This window comes from Balaenoptera ricei, chromosome 14 (genome assembly GCF_028023285.1).
Source record: "Balaenoptera ricei isolate mBalRic1 chromosome 14, mBalRic1.hap2, whole genome shotgun sequence".
NCBI lineage: Eukaryota > Metazoa > Chordata > Mammalia > Artiodactyla > Balaenopteridae > Balaenoptera > Balaenoptera ricei.
In genome coordinates this window covers 22,292,155-22,311,784 of record NC_082652.1, presented here as the reverse complement: position 1 = coordinate 22,311,784, position 19,630 = coordinate 22,292,155, and the positions used below count along the sequence as shown (strand labels likewise).

General features: G+C 48.3%; 2 protein-coding genes across 14 annotated transcripts in view; one reads left to right on the top strand and one right to left on the bottom strand.

Moving 5' to 3' along the window:
• Positions 1-937: 937 nt before the first annotated feature.
• On the bottom strand, positions 938-6,700 carry RHBDD3 (rhomboid domain containing 3). Of its 12 annotated transcripts, none has more exons than XM_059895434.1 (7): positions 6,418-6,700; positions 5,786-5,953; positions 3,896-4,085; positions 2,820-3,203; positions 1,731-1,893; positions 1,354-1,641; positions 938-1,266 (listed from the first exon to the last, which is right to left on the bottom strand). In XM_059895434.1, the coding sequence occupies exons 3-7, from the start codon at positions 4,041-4,043 to the stop codon at positions 1,089-1,091; spliced, it is 1,161 nt and encodes a 386-aa protein (XP_059751417.1). In that variant the 5' UTR covers positions 4,044-4,085; positions 5,786-5,953; positions 6,418-6,700; the 3' UTR covers positions 938-1,088. The 12 variants fall into 12 exon arrangements, with proteins under 12 accessions (XP_059751417.1, XP_059751415.1, XP_059751426.1 ...); XM_059895432.1 differs by having other exon boundaries at positions 6,453-6,700; XM_059895443.1 differs by lacking the exon at positions 5,786-5,953 and adding an exon at positions 5,332-5,468 and having other exon boundaries at positions 6,453-6,700.
• The window catches only part of EWSR1 (EWS RNA binding protein 1), a 28,793-nt gene continuing 15,719 nt past the window's right edge, over positions 6,557-19,630 (top strand). For both annotated transcript variants that reach the window (XM_059895430.1, XM_059895429.1), the window contains exons 1-5: positions 6,557-6,730; positions 11,062-11,098; positions 11,489-11,540; positions 12,786-12,909; positions 17,963-18,149. In XM_059895430.1, the coding sequence (XP_059751413.1) occupies positions 6,718-6,730; positions 11,062-11,098; positions 11,489-11,540; positions 12,786-12,909; positions 17,963-18,149 (413 nt within the window). In that variant the 5' untranslated portion in view covers positions 6,557-6,717. The remainder of the gene's footprint in view (positions 6,731-11,061; positions 11,099-11,488; positions 11,541-12,785; positions 12,910-17,962; positions 18,150-19,630) is intronic.

Sequence of the window (19,630 nt, the reverse complement as noted above, 5' to 3'; positions counted from 1 at the left end):
CACCTGGGCAGCTGGGGAATGGGGGTAGGTGAGCAGAACAGAGGGTCAGGCCATCCCCACCCCCTGGCCAGGTGTCCAGCAGGAGCTACCAGACCTCGGGGCAGCTTACCTTCTCTGAGCCTGTTTCCTCACCTGTAAAATGAGACTGATGGTGTAGTCCTCAGGTTTCCCAGTCTGTGTCTGGCCCCTGGCTGGTGACCAACGGCAGGGTTGGTCTCTGCGGCCCCTCCACTCTGGCCCTGGCCTGGGGTACAGCCTCACGGGTGACCAGAGCACAGGCCGCTCCGGGACCTACAGCCCCCTGTACTGCTCCTCAAAGTCCAGCTTCCCGGCCCCTCTGCCTTGCAGAGTTCCCATCGGTGACTCACACCCATGCCCCACCCTCTGCCCTCTAGGCTCTGGCTACACCTCCCCTCCCTGGGAGGGGGCAAGGACTGAGAGGGGCCAGGAGGGAGGAGCTGCTTCTTCAAAGCCGAGGAAGCTTCTCCCCCACAGCACGCCCACATTGCTTCCTGCCCCCGGGGGCCCCGCAGGGCCCAGCCACCGGCCTCAGAGCCTGCCCTGGGCCAGGCCTGAGGACACGTACTGAACTGGCCCTTGTCCAGCAGGGACACAGGGGGCTGTGGGCAGTGAAGGGATGCTGTTCCTGGCGAATCAGGGAAGGCTTCCTGGAGGAAGGTCTCCGTGTAGGCCAAGACCTGAGGATGGGTAGAAATTAGCTGGGAAACAGATGACAAATGCTCCTTGGCAGAGGGTCCAGCCCAACAAAAACCCTGAGGCGGAAGCTCGGTAACACTGCGTCTCTGGACATCAGGGAGCTGCTCTCCTGCAGTCAGCTGTTCGTTCACTGCTCGTTCATTCTTTCATTCATTCATTCATCCCCCTGATGCTAACGTAGAAGGGTCAGACACAACTGCTGCCTCCAAGGAGGTCCAGGTTGAAAAGTGAACTGGTTTTTATTCTAAACAGTACCAGGGCAGGATGCTGGGGGGCCGCCCCTAAACCCACCCTGACTCTCAGCAGACAGGGCTGGGCTCCGACTTCCCACCCACAGGCCAGGCTTCTTCTCACCTGAAAGCCTGCCTGTGCTAGGGGGGCCCAGGACCCTCAGGGTGGGTGGGCCCACCCCTCCCCTGAGTCACCAGCGCCTCGGTGCCCACCTCCCCACCAACCAGCAGTGACACGGCACCCTCCACACGGCCCGTGGCTGCCAGGGCCACCACCGCCTGCTCTGTGGGGAAGCCCATGCGCTCCAGTTGCTGCAGCCTGTGGGAAGAGGGGACAGGGAGGGAGTGTCAGGGCCGCCTCCAGCCCCCACACCAGGGGACCCCACCCCTACTTACCCCACCTTACCGCAGGGAGGAGACAGAGGACTTAGGCAGCCGGAGTGGGCTCTCGGGACCCTGGGCTGGCCCCTCAAGGAGCGAGGCCTGGATCCCCTTCTGCAGTATCTGCTCGTCCAGGGCTGCCCACAGCGGGGTCCCTGGGGGGAAGCTGGGCCCAGACCAGGCCAGTCCCACCTCTGAGGAGCCCTCCCAGAGCGGCTGCACAGGCCCCAGGCCTGGCGGGAGCGGGGCTGAGCCTTCGCTGAGGGGCCAGAGGCTAGGGGAGGCCATGTAAGGAGGTCCAGGGGTGGGTGGCCTGGAGGGGCAGAAGCAGAAGAAGGCCTGACTGCCAGCCACCGGCATGGCTTCCACCACCGGGGCCAGTGTCCTCGGCATCACCCTCACCTCACTCCGGCAGGATGGGTGACAGGCAGCTCACCCTGGCTGCCTGGGGTGGGAAGGAGCTGGAGTGGCCAGCACCCTGCCAGGGCCCTGCACAGGACACCCTCCTGCAGTGCCTGCAGCCGCTGCTCAGAGATCTCCAGCCACCGGAAGGCCCCAGCCGCGTCTGTCTGCCCAGGGCAGGGCGGCCGGTCAAGGAAAACCACATCCAGCCAGGGGTGAGCCCGCGCCACATGCCAGGCCCTGTGCCAAGTGTCTGATGGGAATTCCCTCCTGTCTCCTCACTGTGGCCCTGCCAGGGAGGTGTCATCACCCTCGTCAGCAGCGGAGGCTCAGAGAGGAAGAGGGCCCTGCCTGAAGCTACCCAGCCAATGAGAGGCAGAGCCAGATGTGCCTCATCCCAAAACCTGTCTCATCCCCATTCAGCCGCCCCCTGCCCGCTGTCCCCTGAGGCCTGTGTGCCTGCTCAGGCCTGTGACACCAGGCCCACCCCTGGGCCCTGCCCCAGCCAGGGCGACATGCTCCCCTCTCCAGGATTCAGCCGGGTGTCCCCAATCCTAAACGACTCCAGGGTCAGCCTGCACCCACTGTTCCCTCTGACTGCACTGTTGTTCCCGACAAGCATTAAGCGTCTTTAGAGCAAAAGTCTGTGTTTAACACACCTGCACCACTGGCTGCAGGTCGTTCCCCCTTTTGGTGCCAGGAGAGTCGCAGGCTCACGCTCACCCTGGTCCTTACACCCTCTGTACTGTCTGCCGGGCCCATGCTCTCCTTTTCCACTTCTCGTCACCTGAACCCCTCCTTCTGCATGGTCTCGGCGTAGACCCACCTCCACTGGTACGTCCAGATTAAGTGCCTCCTTGGGCCCCTCAGCTCCCAGGCTCTCCTTTAAATTGTAATTGGTACCTCTACATGGCCACAAGCCCCCAGTCCCCAGCCCAGAGCCAGGCGAGAGTAGGACTTGGAGACGCTCCTGGGATGTGTGTGAATGTGGGGGCCTGACCCCTTGTGCCAATTCCTTCCCAGGCACCCTGGGGGCCCAGCCACAGAACCCACACGTCCATACGAGCCCTGGGCCAAGGCAAAGGATACAGGCCAGGCCAGCCAGGAGGCCGCAGAAGAGCTGCAGGAAGGGCGGCTCGGAGCTGAGCAGTGGTGTCAGGGCGAGCAGCAGCCACGGCAGGAGCCATGGTGGCAGTGCCCCACGGGGCCGTCTAGGGTGGTAACCCTGCCCCGCCAGCATGGCCAGGTGGACAGGCATGTATCCACAGCCCCCGGCTGCACTGGACACCCCGAGGCCTGCCAGCAGGACAGCCATCAGCCCGGAGGCCAGGGCGAGGAGGGTGGAGGCATGCAGGAACCGCAGTGTGCCCAGGTGGCACTCCTGCCGCCAGCCCAGCGTGGGCAGGAGCAGCAGGCTCAGCAGCAGCCCTGGGAGGGCCTCGTGGCCCAGGGCATGTGTCAGCAGCCGGTGCGCTGGGAGAGAGAACGGGCTTATGTGCCAGGTTAGTGCCCCTAACCCCCAAGGCTGGCCCAGGTGTGCCAGATGGGGAAACACCCTCCACCAGGGCCGCCCACTAAGCCAGCCTCCCCTCCCCGGGAGCCAAAGTCTGCCCACTGCCAGTAGTTTAATCACTGGTGGTGGGGACCAAGGGCTTCCAAACACTGTGACCGCCCCCCTGCTGCTTTAAGTAGAACAAGCCAGACCCAACACTCGGTCTTCTTAAGAACAACCAACCATGGATAAGTCACTTCACTTCTGTGAGCATCATTTGGGTTCCTCAAATGTAAATGGAAGCTGTCATTCTTGGGAAACAGGTGTTCAGCTGGGGTCACTCCTCAAACCCCTAGTGCCTCCTTCCTGTTTTTGGGCTTAACTGAAAGTCTTAGTTTATTTTAAGGGAAAGCCACCAGAAAGGGGAGCCGTCTGAAAAGAATTCCTACTCACAGGCTCCCACCCCTGTGCTGGCCCCTCTGCCCAGGGCCTCGGCCCTCCCTTCTTGGCTGTAGTTGAGCTGGGCATGCTCCCGTCCAAGGCTGACCTTCCCCGGGGCCCTGGGTCCTGTCCTTGCCTGACAACTGCAGGATGCATGCTGCTCCTGCCAACTGGTCTCAGGCCCTACAGCAAGTCTCCTGCCTCCTCCAAGGCCCATGTGGCTGGCCCTCACCCTGCCAAGGGTCCAGCAGCAGCTCTGGGGCCAGGACAAGGCTGGGGCCGGCTCCCAGCAGCCACAGGCCGCTCATGAGCAGCATCAGGACGGAGGAGGCGAGAGGCAGCGCCGGGGTCAGTAGGCCAGGGGGACCTCTGGCATGCATAGCTTGTCTGAAGGTGATCAAAGGTGGTCTTGGGGCTGTGTGCTAGGGGTAAAGGAAAACAATAACAACAGTTATTATTGCAGCTTTTATCTGACTTCCTTTCGGCTACCATACCAACAGCACAATTTTACAGATATAAAAAATGAGGCTGGAGAGGCGGGTGCAGCAACTTGGCCGTAGAGGACCTCAGAGCCTAACCATGTGTTTAGCCATCTTGCCATCCCACCGATGTGTGAGTATGGGAAGAGGCCAGGCCAAAAGGTCTCTGAGCCCTGATGGGCCCTGGAAAGGAGCCTGGAGTGGGAAGCACGGGGAATGGGAAGTTGAACGGGGGCCCTGGACTCCCCAAATTTTTTGGATTTATGCAGTCCCCCAGGGTAAATTCAGGGCCATCTCCAGCTTTCCTCTGCCTCCCTCTTCCCTCAGGCTACAGACCAGTCACCTTCCTCCCTCCCTCCTCCCCTCCACTGACTTAGAGCTCCAGGTGGCCTGAGCTGCCCTTGACAGAGGGGGTAAGGCCAGCCAAAGGGCAGGCAGATTAGAGAGGGGGTGGAGCAGAAGGGTTGGAGGAGAGGCAACAGGAGTCTCACACCCTGAGTGCATACAGTGACACTGGACAGAGACGTCCCCTTCCTCGAGCCCCGACCACAGCCCCTCTGACCCTACCCTCCCTTTCACAGAAAGATTTCAGTATCCACTCCACTTCTTCCTGCTGTGTATCTCTCCCTGGGCAAATCTGGAGCCTCTCCTTCCTCATCTGTAAATTGGGGATTAAAAAAATCCATTCCTCATAGGATGAGAAAAAGGAATGGACTCAGGCAGTCCCACAGCTCCTGCTGGATAAACTGTAGCCATCCTGGCTGTCCCCAACAAGGGGAAGCCTGAACATGGAAGCAGCTGCTCCAGCCCTCAAATGTGCCAATTTCCTGCCCATGAGGCAAGGCTTTCTCTCCCATTCTCCCTCCTCACATCCAGCCTGTCCTCTAGGCCCTGCTGGAATCCCCTCACTCCTGTACCCTAGCCTGTCTCAGGACTCCCACTGAGCTGATTTTATAGGGCAGGAAGCAAAACCCCAGAGAAAAGAAGGCTGCTTCATCAGCTCCCTTGTCATGGGCATCCTTGGCATCAAAACCCACCTGCCAGTTTCCTGCAGGAAAAATACAGAAAACTCCTCTGCCTGTGACGTCCTTCCCTTCATCTCTCTAACAGCAAACTCCTATTCACCCTTTGAAGCCCAGCTCAAAGGTCCCCTTCCCCTCCTCTGGTCCCTCCACATCTTGGAACCTACCCTATACAGTGAGCACCGCCTGGCCTGTTTTTCTCTAGGCAGGTGGTCTGAACTGGGGGAGGAGGGGTGCTCCTCTTTCTCATGGTCAAGTTCCCCAGGGTGCTCCTAGCACATAGCTCGTGCTTTATGTGTCTTCACTGAAAGAAAGACACTAGCTTTGCTCCGGGTCCCGCTGAAGGATTTGGTGAGCCCTGCCCTTCACTGGGCGTGGGCATCTGCCTAGGGAGACTGGGTTGAATCCAAGAAGTCAGCCAGGTGCCAGCCTTGCAGGGAGCCAAGGCACCCACTGCCAGCCTTCTCCTGCACCCTCACAACCATCCTCCCCCCCCCACCCCGTGTACTTTAGCAAGAGTGAGAGACTTGCCCATGGACCAGCAGAACTGGGATCTGAACGCTCCAGGTCTCAGTCTCTTTATCTATAAAACGGGGCTGTGCAGCATCAGGCTCTGCCTACCTTACTGGGAAGCCGGGAGGACAGAATGGTAAGACAGGACACGGACAATTCTTCCGGGTGATGGACAGTGTGTGTGTGTGTGGGGGGGGGGGTCCCAGGGTGTGGGTGGGGCTCAGCTTTGTGACTTTAGGAAAAGTACCCCAAGTCCTTGGGCCTCAGTTTCCCCTTCTGTAAAAACAAGGTTGTTGGATGAGAGGTGATTAAAGGGTCTTCTCAACCTCGACCGTTACTGGGGGGCTCTCGGGCCGGGCGCTACGTTCGGAGCCTCCCATCCAGCCCACCGGCCTTGGCCCCCTCCCCCGCGGACCGGGCCACGTGTCTGGGGTACTCACGGCGCAGCGCACCCCCCGCCCCCAGAAGGCCGAGTAGAGCCCTTGGCTGGGAGTCGGTACTCTAGCCTCCCGCCGACGCCCGAGCGCCCCGAGCCCATTCTGCTCGCCCTCGGGCGCGTGACCCGGGCTGACCGGTCGGCACGCCACCCCCTCCTCCTCCGCCGCCGCCCGCCGATTAGTCAGCAGTTGTTCTAGGCCCCGGTCCCTTCCCCCAGCCCTCCCGCCGGCCTCCGTTTCCCTCCAAGGCCGACTCTTCAGAGACGGTCCCTAGAGCCAGCGGGAGTAACCATTCCAAACAACCTAGCATCGACCGGAGAATCACTCCGACTTGTTACCAAGATCCGCTCGCCAGCCGCTCCCGCCCCTGCGGTGCTATTTTGGCCCGCACGTCACATCCGGTGCTCTTTAGAGAGGATTAGGACTAGAGTTGCGGGCGCGAAGGGCGAGAAAGCTGTGGTTCGTCCCTCCCTTTCCCACCCCCGTGGCCTGGCCCGATGGTAGCACCCGAGGTTGCGGGTTTCGCGCCTGCGCAGTGCGGCGCCTAGAGGGAAAGCGAGAGGGAGACGGACGTTGAGAGAACGAGAAGGAAGGAGAGAGAAAATGGCGTCCACGGGTGAGTATGGTGGAACTGCGGTCGCTCCGGCGACTGCCAGGATGCCCAAATTGGGGGCTGCTTGTTTCTCGGGGTGGCCGGGACGACTGAGTGGACCTGCCGAGAGGGACGTGAGGTACCCGTCGCGGTTCGAGAAGCTCGACGGCCGGAGTCCCCCTCCGCTCCCTCCCCTCCCCCAACGGGGCAGGCCGGTTCTGGAACCTTCCGGCGCCCCCCGCGCGCCGGGGGCTCGAGGCGGCGGGTACGCGCGGGGCCTGCTTTGGTCTCCATTGTGTGGTGGCCGTCGGGCCCTGCGCCCTGGGCAGCCCGCCACGTGGGCGGGGCCTGCGGCCTCTGGGGCCCCGCGTGGGGGTGGGAGGGCTCGGCTAGGCTTCGGGCCCGACACCCCGAAACCGGAGGTTGGGGGGGGCCGGCGGCGGCTTGAGAAGCCGCAGGCCCGCTGACCCTCTGACTCTTCCCCACCCCAACCCCATTTCCAGGGCGGCAGCCCAAGCCCGAGCGCTCCTCTGCCTCACCGAGAAGACGAGGGAAAAAAAGCAAATAAACAAAAAAGGTTTCGCGGATTTGTGAGCCGAGGGGCGCCGACCTATGAGCGGGAGGCCCGTCATTCTTAAAGCCGGGTCGGCTGGGGCGTCCGGGGCCGCCGAGCTGCCTCCTCGGCGGGCTCCAACCCCCAAGCCGAACTTTTGCCCGAACTGGGCTTTAGACGGAGTGCCCCCCCGCTCCTTTACAGCCCCCCAATCGGCTGCCTCTTCGGGATTCGCTTTTTACCATTATTAATTCTCCTTACCGCCCCAAAAATCAATTCCCAGGGCCATTTTTCAGCAGACGGCAAGGGAGATTTTTTGTATAAGGCCAACCCGGATCGTGTGGCCAGAAATTCCCACCGAAAGAAATTTCTGGCGTCTTTGACTTAGGGGAAGCAAAAGGCCCCAGTCGGTGTTTGAATTATACTTAAGTAATCGTTTCGCACGTTTATTCGCTTAGGTTAAGCTGAGAGGCTTGTTTATTTCGTGGACTGATAGAAGAGAGCGGAAGGAGGCGCGGACTGGACTTTGAAAGCCCGGGGTGGGAACTGGAATATGATGTTTGGGGTGTTCCTTGACGCTCAGAGTGTGTAAGAGAGTAGCCTAAACGTGACCTGCAGTTTGCAGCCTGTTCCTGCACTAACTTGTGGTTATTGGTCGAGTGGGGCATTTTTGCCTCCGGGGGTGTTCTTAGGCAGCCTGACTCCAGGCCTTTAGAGGCAGTTGGAGAAGATGGAAGATGGGAAAAGCTCTGGGTCCTTCAGAGTTTTAATTTGAAAAGGGTCCAGAATCCAGCAACGGAATGACAGTTTAAGAACTCTCCGCAACTATGTTGTCAGTAAACAAGCAGGTAGATGCTGGCTGTTAGTGCCAGGGTACAGAGTGCCCCTAGAAGAAAGAACTCTGAAATAACCACAGTCTTAGACACATCTTGGTGGGAAATGGTTTCCTCAGAGCCCTTTCCACCTTCCTCTTCCCTGCAGTGTTAGGATTTTGTAAGGGGGAGTGCTACTCTCCCTTCCCTGTTAACGTTTGGGGAGTAAATATGTGTGTTTGCAAATTTGTGTGTGGCTGGACTTGCCCCTTTTTCGTTCTACTTTGTTCAAGCTCTGTTTACTGGTAACCACCACATACTATATTGGAAGTACAATTGTGGATTATGTAGACACACAGTAATAGGCCTGGCTGGGGGCCCTTTGGGGGGTCATTAACTTATCTGGACTTTGGTTTCCTTTCAGTCCAAATGAAGAGGTTAGGCTAGACCTTTTAAGAGCTTTTTCAGCCTTCAGCTTCTGACCTTACAGCAAAGTATTTTGGCTCCCACAAAGTTGTCCCGTAGTGACTTTAACTCATGATGTAGTCTGAAGCTCTAAATCTCTGCAGTTTTGATCGTGACTGCCTTAAAGTATCTAAAAGCCACCACCTTGGGTAATGTTAGTTGTTTTTCCTCCTCATGTGTAGCATATATAGAAAAGTACCTAGAGTATATGTCCACTTTAACGAAGAATTACAACACGAACTCCCAAGTAACCACCATTCAGACCAAGAAATAGAACATTGTCAGCACTCTGGAGGCACCCCCCCCCCCCCCCCCGCGGTCACAGCCCCTTCTCTCCTCAGCCGGTCCTGTATTTTTAGTGTAGTCTTCAGCTGCAGATTTGGGAGTTAAAAAAACAAAACAAAAAAACATAACTGCTAAATAATCTGACCAATGTATAACTGTAGATTTTTGAGGCCATATAATGTTTGTATGCTGTAGGTAGATAACATAAGTTCTCATGAAACACATTTGCTACTTCCCGTAGCCCACCAATATGGGGCTAAATCAGCTGCTTTCCCATGGATCTGAGATCATTCCTTGTTCATGTCAGCTTCGCCACTTTGATGTTTTACATAACTGTTCTTGTGTAGCAGTCCTCTTGCAGACATTGAGCTTATATGTCAGCTATTTAGAATAATTTCTCATACAGAAGCCTCTGCAGAAGGTAGTTTGAAATATTTGATTTTTGATGCTTCGTTGGTATGTTTATTTTGTAACTACAACATGGAAGAAGTGATTTGCATTTAGTTTTTTATATGTCACATACAGAGCTAAGATTGTCTTGAACAAATCAATTTGTTCATTATACATAGCCTTTGGCCATTGATTTGATAATGTTGATTCAGGGTTCTGAGTTAAGGGTGTACAGAGGAAGGAAAGTGGTCAAGTGAAGTGTATAGAGATGAAGAATGAGCCAAGTTAAAGAGATGGATTCAGCAAAATGCTCTGGGGGCAGGCCAGGTGAACTGTGAAGCAGGCTTTGAATGGAGTGGGGTTAGAAACCCCTCCACCAAGAGCTGTCAACTATTGCTTTCAGATGAGGGACTATTTTCTGATTGGAAAAGAAAGGACCCTTTGGTCTGCCTTAATGACAGTGTTGCCTTCTAACATAGAATAAGATACATAGTTCTTGTGGAGAGCAAAGAATTGGGCAGGAATTTTAAAAAATAATTACTTTAACTTCTTTAAAAATATATGTTTGATTCAGTAGTGCCATGAAAACCTATTAACCATTTTATTTTCTGTTTTCACTACTTGCAGATGCCTCAGTGGACCAGAGGGGTTTTTTTGTTTTCGTTTTTAGTCCTTTTTTATGCGTGTTGTAAATTTCTTATGAAAAGGAAAGTTGTAGGAAGCTTTACTTAGAGAGGAAAGGGGAAGAAAAATTGTTTTTTTTTAAGTTGAAATCACTTGAGTTTAAAAAGATGATGTAAAAAAAAAAAAAAAAAGATGATGTTACCTAAAACCAAGTTATTCCCCAAAAGATTAAATGCTTTCTCCTCTGCCAGTTATCATGATTCTGCCTTGACTGCTTCACTGGTACTTAAAATGTGTCTAGTTTTTAAATTATTCTACAGATGTAGCCCTCATACAGTCAGCAAACCCTTTAGAACACTGGATTGAGATGATTGTCCTCTTGTTTTCTGCCATTTCATTTCACAGTCCTCCTAGGGAATTATGGTTGGTCTAACTTGCTAAAGTGAGGGAGTGATTTTTTTTCTTTAAACTAGTTTTTGAGGAGGTGTAGCTTCTGATGTAACCATTCTGGTGTTAAACGTTATATTGTTGCATGCCTCCTTTTTATATGAAAGTAAAACTTCGGATCCTCTTGAGTTTATCTTGTTCTCCTGTTAGTTTTAGGATGATGATCATATATTTGAAATGACAGCCTACAGTTAAGGGAAGTTTGTAGTCATGGGAACATGCAAAGTATCTTTGCCAAATCAGATGATCTTGACCTCATTAGCTGGCACTTTGTTCAAATTTTCTGTTTAACTGGCTCAGGTTTTTTTAGTTTGGTGTTGAAAGATAAGAGGTACTCATTTGGACCTGTGTTGTCCTGTAGGTCCTCTCAATACCGTTTTTTGGGGTTTTTAAAAATATATTTATTTTATTTATTTATTTTTGGCTGTGTTGGGTCTTCATTGCTGCGTGTGGGCTTTCTCTAGTTATGGCGAGCGGGGGCTTCTCGTTGCGGAGCACGGGCTCTAGGCACACGGGCTTCAGTAATTGTGGCGCACGGGCTTCAGTAGTTGTGGCGCACGGGCTTAGTTGCTCCGCGGCATGTGGGATCTTCCCAGACCAGGGCTCGAACCCGTGTCCCCTGCATTGGCAGGCGGATTCTTAACCACTGTGCCACCAGGAAAGTCCCTCAGTACAGTTTTTAAAATTCATCTTCCTGCCACCTGCATGCCTTCCCCCCTTTTTTCCTTTCTCCTTGTAAACGTTGGCTTCACACTATTTTCTTTCCTTGTTTTCTCTAGATTACAGTACATACAGCCAAGCTGCAGCCCAGCAGGGGTAAGTCAGACTTTTACAGCAGTACCTTGGGTGTGATTGGTTGTTTTTTAGGGTACAGAGCCTCCTTTTTTTTTTTTTTTTTTTAATTTATCAATTTCCCCCCTCCTTTCCTTTTAATTAATTAATTTATTTATTTTTGGGTGTGTTGGGTCTTCGTTTCTGTGCGAGGGCTTTCTCCAGTCCCAGCGAGCGGGGTCCACTCTTCATTGCGGTGCGCGGGCCTCTCACTGTCGCGGCCTCTCTTGTTGCGGAGCACGGGCTCCAGACGCGCAGGCTCAGTAGTCGTGGCTCACGGGCCTAGCCGCTTACAGAGCCTCCTTTAATTGTAGAGGATTTAGTAATGGAATCTGGATTTCTATATTCAGTTCTTGCATTTAATTTCTCTTACAGCTACAGTGCTTACACCGCCCAGCCCACTCAAGGATATGCACAGACCACCCAGGTAATCTTTAAGATAATTAGTTGTGGCTGCATCCCCAAGTAAAATATTTCCATCAGCCACTGAAACAATAGCTAGCATGAATCTTTTTCAGAAATTAGGTAGTAGAAGAGTATAATGTGCTTGTAATCATAAAATACACAGGCGTTTAAACTTTCACAGTGGGAGTGCCATTGTAATGAAACCATCCTCAAACTGGGAGTTGCTAGCTCTCCTTTCCTTCCTAGTATGGTTTCTCAAGTTAGGTGTTCTGCTCCATGCTTGTTCCTTCTACATATTTTGTGTTTAAATTTATTTAATTTAATCATACAGCAGTTCTGCAGAGGAAGGTGATATTATGACATTTTGCAGATGAAAAATTACAGTGCATAGATATTACACCATTCGCCACTGGTCACACAGTAAGTGATGGGTTAGCTCTTATGGCTGCCTAACTATAGGGCTTTTGAGCTCTTTCTAGTACATGAGTCTATTCTAAAGTCTAGGCCAACAGATACTAGAAATTAGCCACCTAGTGTTCTCAGTATCATCTCAAATTCTGAAATGGTCTGTGGCATAAAATGGATATAGTAGCTCTGCCATGGAAACATTATAGGACAGGCAGAATGTGATGTCTCTAGCTGATCTTACATAACTGGTCATTCACGTCTAGAATGTGATCTCGCTAATATCTGAAAAAACAGTTCATTCCTTGCCAGGTTTTAAGTATTACTGATGTCCAGGTTCAAAAGACAGCACTCTTGCTGTCTTAAGAATATATGCAGTGTTCTTGTTCATTTTCTTTGAAGTGGTATGATAATTTTTAAAATTTTGTCTCAAGCTGAAAATATAGTTTTCAAAATCGTCTGACAGATTTTAGTCCCATTTTCATTTTCGTTGTTCATTTTATCTTCCTAGCATTTGTTTCCATTTGCTAAAACTGCTACACTAAGTGCTGGCGATTATACACCTGTTCCCTCATTGTTAATCATTTGAGGGCATCTTGTTAATCTCCTGTATCGTTAAATTGTGGTTTTGCCTGATTATCTCAGGAACTTTTTTGTAGTTTATGAAAATATGAGTGGATTAGATAAGGGGAAACAAGCATTCATGATACTGCGATCACTTGTCTGTTTTTTTAAAATCTTTTTATTAGAAAGCATATTTTTGACTTTGTTTTTCCAATTTAGGAACTTAGAAGTCAGTCCATTTTATTGCTAAAATACAAGATTCATATATGAAGTCCTTAAATCCATTTTCTTTGAGCAGGCATATGGGCAACAAAGTTACGGAACCTATGGACAGCCCACTGATGTCAGCTATACCCAGGCTCAGACCACTGCAACCTATGGGCAGACCGCCTATGCAACTTCTTATGGACAGCCTCCCACTGGTAAGACTCTAGAGAGACTTTGGGGTTACATTAGCTAGGGTGTTTGCTAAGAAGCTTGTTACTTGTGCTCTTGGGTGTATATTCTGGTTGATACCTTGGCGTTTGGGAATCCTTTATTCTTAGGAGGAGCTGGGGGTTTTTTTTTTGTTTTTTTCCTTTTCCTTATATTCTCCTTGAGGGATCTCTAATAGAATGTGGGTGGGATAAATTCCAAAGGAAAAAAGAACTTTTCCTTCTAACTATTTTATACAGTGTATTGAGTAATCTCACGACAAAATGGAGAATATATAAGAGATTGTGCTAATGCTAATACTGGGAAAGAATGAGCCTTCTTAAACTGAGCTGCTTAAAAATCAAACTGATTTTCACATCTGTTTGCTTCATCTGATAGTGTGCCCTCTACTTTTTGTTTTGTGCTTTCCACAGTAGAAGGGACCAGTACAGGTTTGACTATCCTGCTCATTCTTGCATGGGAATTGCTTTCCATCTTGTCTAACCCTGTAATGTTAACCCTTTAGGTGTTTTCATTTGTTTAACCCTCAAACTTTCTAACATCACACACAATAAGGTGCTAATGGAAAACTGCTTCAGGTGCCATTCGCAGATCCATGTCCCTTTTCTTTATGTGATTTTGGGAAAGGTTTCGCTTTGTTTTATTTTACATTATTTTGTGTCAAACCTTAATAATAGTTGCTCACCTTCTCAAAGGTATTTCAGGTGACTACTCCCCAGCTGATTTCCCCCTATTCCCTGAAGGATAGATTGCATGATTAGATTTATTCAGAGGAACAGATTGCCACCTTGCATGTATTATGTTTGTCTGTTGGTTGGCTTCCAGTCCAGACACATTTTATTTTCTGTTTAAGTGTTAATGAATTATTTTAATTCATAGTATGTCTTAAATATATATGTAACAGCATTCCAGGCAGCAAAAAAGAAAAATTATTTTAAGAATTAGAATAAATTGTATCCTAATACTGGGGTTGAAAGTGGAGCCTGTGAAAATTTTACAATAACTTTTTTATGTTTGGTGCTGTGTGACATTTCAGGATCCCTACCTTAAAGATGTAAAAACTTTTATTTTTCAAACTGTCTTTAATCCCCAAGTTATATATGGTCTATCAGAGTCATTAGTAGGGAGAAACCCACCTGTAATTTATCTCACTTCGTGACAATGTCCTGGATTTGATGGGAAGTATTTCCTAATCTATCTCATTAATGCATATCATTGAATAGGATGGGAAATGTTTAAACTTTCTGTGGGTGTTGGCAACTGTAGGAAAAGCTGGAACTGAGACTCTGCAGTTTGTATTTTTAGCACAGAATTTTCAAATTGTGAGGTGAACTTTACATATTCAAGCTATTATGTTTTTAATGAGATGTAATTGACATATATAACATTAGTTTCAGGTGTACAACATGATTCAATATTTGTGGATGTTGTGAAATCACCACAGTAAGTCTAGTTAACATGAATCACCACACATCCTTTTGATGAGAGCTTTTAGGATCGTCTCTCTTAGCAACTTTCAAATATACAATACAGTATTGCTAACTGTAGTCATCATGCTGCAGATTACATCCCCATGACTGATTTATTATAACTAGATGTTTTGTATGTTTTTGACCTTAACTTATTTTAAAAATAAGTATCATCTGAAGTAATACAGCTTAGATCTAGCCTTTGGAGCCTTTGGATCATTTTATAAGAACATGATAAAGTCATTTATAGGAAATACAGTAGCCTTCTAGATTCTGTGGAGCCATGTTTTTGCTTTGTAGTTTATGGAAGTTTATGTAGTTTATGTAGTTTACCCTTCATATCTCCCCAAATTCTTCCATCAACTTTTGGAGTGTAGGAACTAAAATTAAACCTAGTGAGCAAATTGAGGCTGAACCAAACCAAGCAGGACCCTGACAGTAGTAAGTAGGTTCAGGAACACTTAATACTTTTTTCCTTACCTCTTACTGCCTTTACACATAAAAGTCATTGGATAGGGCTTCCCTGGTGGCGCAGTGGTTAAGAATCTGCCTGCCAATGCAGGGGACATGGGTTCGACCCCTGGTCCGGGAAGATCCCACATGCCGCGGAGCAACGAAGCCCATGTGCCGCAACTACTGAGCCTGTGCTCTAGAGCCCACGAGCCACAACTACTGAGCCCACGCGCCGCATCTAAAGCCCGCGTGCTCTAGAGCCCATGCTCTGCAACAAGAGAAGCCACCACGGTGAGAAGCCCGCGCACCACAACGAAGAGTAGCCCCTGCTCGCTGCAACTAGAGAAAGCCCGCACACAGCAACGAAGACCCAACACAGCCAAAACTAATAAATAAATAAATAAAAATAAATTTATTTTTAAAAAAGTCATTGGATAATTATTGGAAGAAATATAAAAAGACACTTCTAGAATATTTTAAAATTAAGCTTCATGAGAAGGGAGCTATATAAATCTCAACTCATTAATTGGAATAGAAATCTTAGACTTTAGTTTTTATCATTGACGTTGAACAAAAATTCTGGTTGGTTTGTGTGATGTTTCTTACTACCTTTTTCCTTAAATTTATCAACACATAGTAGATATGTTGTCTTTTTGCTGTTGGTCTTTTTTACTGTCATTAAATCATTTTACTCTTTTAATTCTTGCTCATTTCGATTGGCTGCTTGTGTGGGTACTACAATTAATTAAAAGATTATTAATTTAAAAAAAAGATTATTAATTAACCCAGTGTCTATTAGTGTAATCTTCAGCACTGCAAGGCTCTGTTGCTGGATACTTTTATGACACGAGTTATTGCCCTTGTCACTTTTTTTTGTTGTTGTTGTTTTTTAATTGTTCTTATAAATCTTTTTTTTTTTAAATTGTATTTATTTATTTTTGGCTGCATTGGGTCTTTTTTGCTGCCCGCGGGCTTTCTCTAGTTGGCGTAGGCGGGGGCTACTCTTCAATTCCGGTGCGTGGGCTTCTCATTGCGGTGGCTTCTTTTGTTGCGGAGCACGGGCTTCAGTAGTTGTGGCTCGCGGGCTCTAGAGCACAGGCTCAATAGTTGTGGCTCACGGGCTTCGTTGCTCTGCGGCATGTAGGATCTTCCCGGACTGGGGCTTGAACCCGTGTCCCCTGCATTGGCAGGTGGATTCTTAACCACTGTGCCACCAGGGAAGTCCTCTTCTTGTAAATCTTATAGATGGCCTGTCATGTAGGGGAAAAAAAAAATCTGTGTAGGAGTAACAGAGTAGGTGGAATTAGATTCCAGTTAAATAAATGAGTGCTTTATGTGGTTGACATTAGGATTCTGCAAAGAACTTTTAAATTAAATAAGCAGTTCAGATGGATAACATGCCAACTTGAAAAACTTCCAGTGCTTGGGGCTCCCTGTTCTGTGAAATACGCTTTCATATACACTTCAGCCCAACATATTTGAGAAGGAAATATGTGTATAATTAATTTCAGAATTTCCCTAAAATGTTTGAGATGGAGAAGAAAGTATTATACTCTGTGCTACAAAAGATGACACTTTAGATTGTACCAAGGGAAGTTGGTATTTGTTTTTTTGGCTGTTGGTATTTGTTGGTATTTGGCTAAGTTGGTATTTGTATTTATTTTTGTGTATATAGTGAGGACACTTTATTCTAACTGAAGTTTAAGTACTGAAACATTTTTACTTTAGTGAGATTTGGGTTTTTCTTTGATGGACATAAATGCTGACAGCTAGACCCAACTTTTTATTGCATGGCTTAACTTGTGCTCATTGACCATGAGGGAGGAGTAGGAGGGAGGGAAGCCAAGCACCAGGAAAGGTTATAATACTTCTTATAGGAAAGGGACGCAAGTTAGGAGCTGCAGGTCCAGGGGTGGGAGTTGTCACATTCCAAGCCCAAGTTCCAGGTGAAAGGGCATGGATCCCGGGAATTCCCTGGCAGCTCAGTGGTTAGGACTCCAGGGCCTGGGTTCAGTCCCTGGTCAGGGAACTAAGATCTTGCAAGCCGAGCAGTACGGCAAAAAAAGAAAGAAAAGAAAGGGCATGGATCCTGCCTGGTTTGGCAGAGGCAGGAACTAGGGAAAGAGCCTAGCTTGGTCTCTGCACGCCTGTGACAGCAGGTCTGTAATATTTGGTTAGGGAAATAGCAAGGGGGCTGCAGAGTCCATCTCCAGTATTGCTGAGCAGGAAAAAGACTCATTTGCTCGCGGTGGGTAAATAAGGGAAATGGGGTGGGTAATTTGATGACGGGCTTAGAATCTCAAATGGTTTTATTATGTGAAAAACATTTACCTTTTCAATGTTTATTTTGGGAATGTTAACTTTAATTTAAAATAATTTATCAGAAAAGTTAAGTAGGGAAAACCTTTGTTGGTCATATGTACGTAAGCAAATATAATTTGTAGTATGTGTTTATTACTAATGTGCCATTTCAAATCTTAGTGCTGGTTACAAGCATTTTCTTAGTTGTTTGTTACCCGAAACAAAATTAGCAGTTCTTAGAGTGTTTAATCAATTGTTAACATCTCACTGAAAATTAAACACATGTTCTCTGCAATTTCCAGTTCCCTTAAACGTGAACTGCCCATGATGCTTGGGGCTGAAAGCAAATAATTCCAAATGATAGGTTTTAATGCTAAAACTTGTACCTGGATCATTATTTTATAGCTACTTAAAGATGTTGTGTCATTTGCCTTTTACTTCCCTTTCTGGGACATTTTATTCCTGTTGCAGTATAGAATTAGTGAAAGCAGACTTGTCCCCTATTGAATGCTTTCGAGGTGGGGGCAAAGGGAGCCCTTTTTTCTATACCAGCACTTTCTTTGGCCTACTCTCTTTCCTCCTTTCTTTTAGGTGTGGTTTAGAGCAAAAGAGACAGTGCTTTGCTGAAAACTGAGTATTTTCAGAGAACTTAGACTTTAAATATTGGTTTGTTGCTATTTTTACTGAAGGGGAAATATTTAAAGGAGCTAAATATCATGATGGTTGAAAGTAGGTGGTTTACAGATTGTCTTGTTAATGAGTGTCTAGGCAGGTCTCTGAAGAGCCAGAAATCTGACATAGCTCTCCTTTATTCCAGGATATTCTACTCCAACTGCCCCCCAGGCATACAGTCAGCCTGTCCAGGGGTACGGCACTGGTGCTTATGATACCACCACTGCTACAGTCACTACTACCCAGGCCTCCTATGCAGCTCAGTCTGCATATGGCACTCAGCCTGCTTATCCAGCCTACGGGCAGCAGCCAGCAGCCACCGCGCCTGCAAGGTAAGGCCCCCTCACCTACTCCGAACGCAGCAACCTCAGGCTTTCAGAAAAGAGAGCAAGCCTCACTTAGAATGTATGACTTGGTTCCTTTGTAATGCTTACTCACATACTTAGGTGTTAACTAATTGTTCTTCACCAGGTGCAGTCACACCACAAACAATACTCTTCATTTAGTAGAGAAATGGTGCCATCCAGGGGCCAAAATGAGGAATGTCACTGAGTGGGGTTGTCTAGTTTCAGAAGAGTGGACTTTCCGGTAGGAGGAAGCTGTTGTATTTACTTTGCTAAACCCAGAAGAAAATTGAGTGTGGTTTCCTCACAACAGAACAACTGATAGAATTGTACTTTGATGCTTTTACCTTTGGTTTTATTGACCCTGTAAATGGATAACACCTTTCTCTTTGGGAAAAACACTGTAGTTCACAGTTGGGGTAGGGGGTAGAATCATGTGGTTCAAGAAATAGTCACACGATCCAGTTGTCAGTAAAGGATATATCCATATCCAGAAGTCAAACGTTGGTGACATGATTTTCTCTGTATTATGTATTGGCTTGGTAATCTAAATATCCCAGGCAAGTATAAATTCTTAACTGGGTGCCCTGCTATAGGGTGAATATTTGAGCAAAGTTCACACTCCGTCACACCATTGTAAAGCAATTATACTCCAATAAAGATGTTTAAAAAAAAAAAAAAGTTCATACTCCGTGACTGATTAGCAAGTAAACAGTATTAATTATGACTTAACAGAAGATTTCAGGTCTTTGCTTTAGGCAATGCACTTAGGTGGCTTCTGCATACAGTCTTGAAGGAACATTGAATTGTGGTTTGAAAGAAGACTTTTTAGGGAGTAAACAAGAGATCAACTTGTAACCTAGACTTTTTGTCTGCTGTAGAGGTAAGAAATTAGCTCTGGCAAACACTCATGAGATTACTTCTAAAATGCACAGTGAGTAATCAGAGCTACTTGGTAGTTTACCTCTTCTAGACAGCCTGTGCAGTGGTTAGTGTTAAGCTGATTCCTGTAGGGTCCCAATTCAGTTGACCTAGAGTGTTCTCAGATGTTTGAAGTCCCCTTTGATGCTCCATTGCAACAGTATATCCAAGCCATAGCTGGGGGTTGGGGGTATATTACTAATTGGTCTTTGAATAAATCATCCTTTTTGGTTCCTTTTTCTTAATTTTTCGATCCTTAACACTTTATAACAGCTGTCTTGTGATCAGTGATAGCTACTCCCTTTTCCCCTGGAAAGAGGGGGCTTGTGACCCGTTTCAGCTCTTTGGAGAAACCGGTGCTTCCACATCCTCCCTGGTCTGCCTGCTGATTCTTGGGCTTTGCTTAAAATAGCATATGCTCATTTTGCTACAACCCTGTTATAAACTGTTAAGGTAAAGGGATTATAGAAACCTCTTTTTTTTCCTTGGGATTAAGATTGGTTTTCGTCCCTTAACAAGGATGTTTTCCAGTTCACCTGAGCGTGAGA

What these genes read in the sequence shown, in the direction of transcription:
- RHBDD3 (XM_059895434.1), bottom strand. Translation starts at nt 4,043, where the DNA reads ATGCATGCCAGAGGTCCCCCTGGCCTACTGACCCCGGCGCTGCCTCTC. An exon ending in GCTGCTGGACCCTTGGCAGG is followed by an intron (nt 3,204 to 3,895) that starts GTGAGGGCCAGC and finishes TCTCTCTCCCAG; the next exon opens with CGCACCGGCTGCTGACACAT. An exon ending in ACCCATCCTGCCGGAGTGAG is followed by an intron (nt 1,642 to 1,730) that starts GTGAGGGTGATG and finishes CTGCCCCTCCAG; the next exon opens with GCCACCCACCCCTGGACCTC.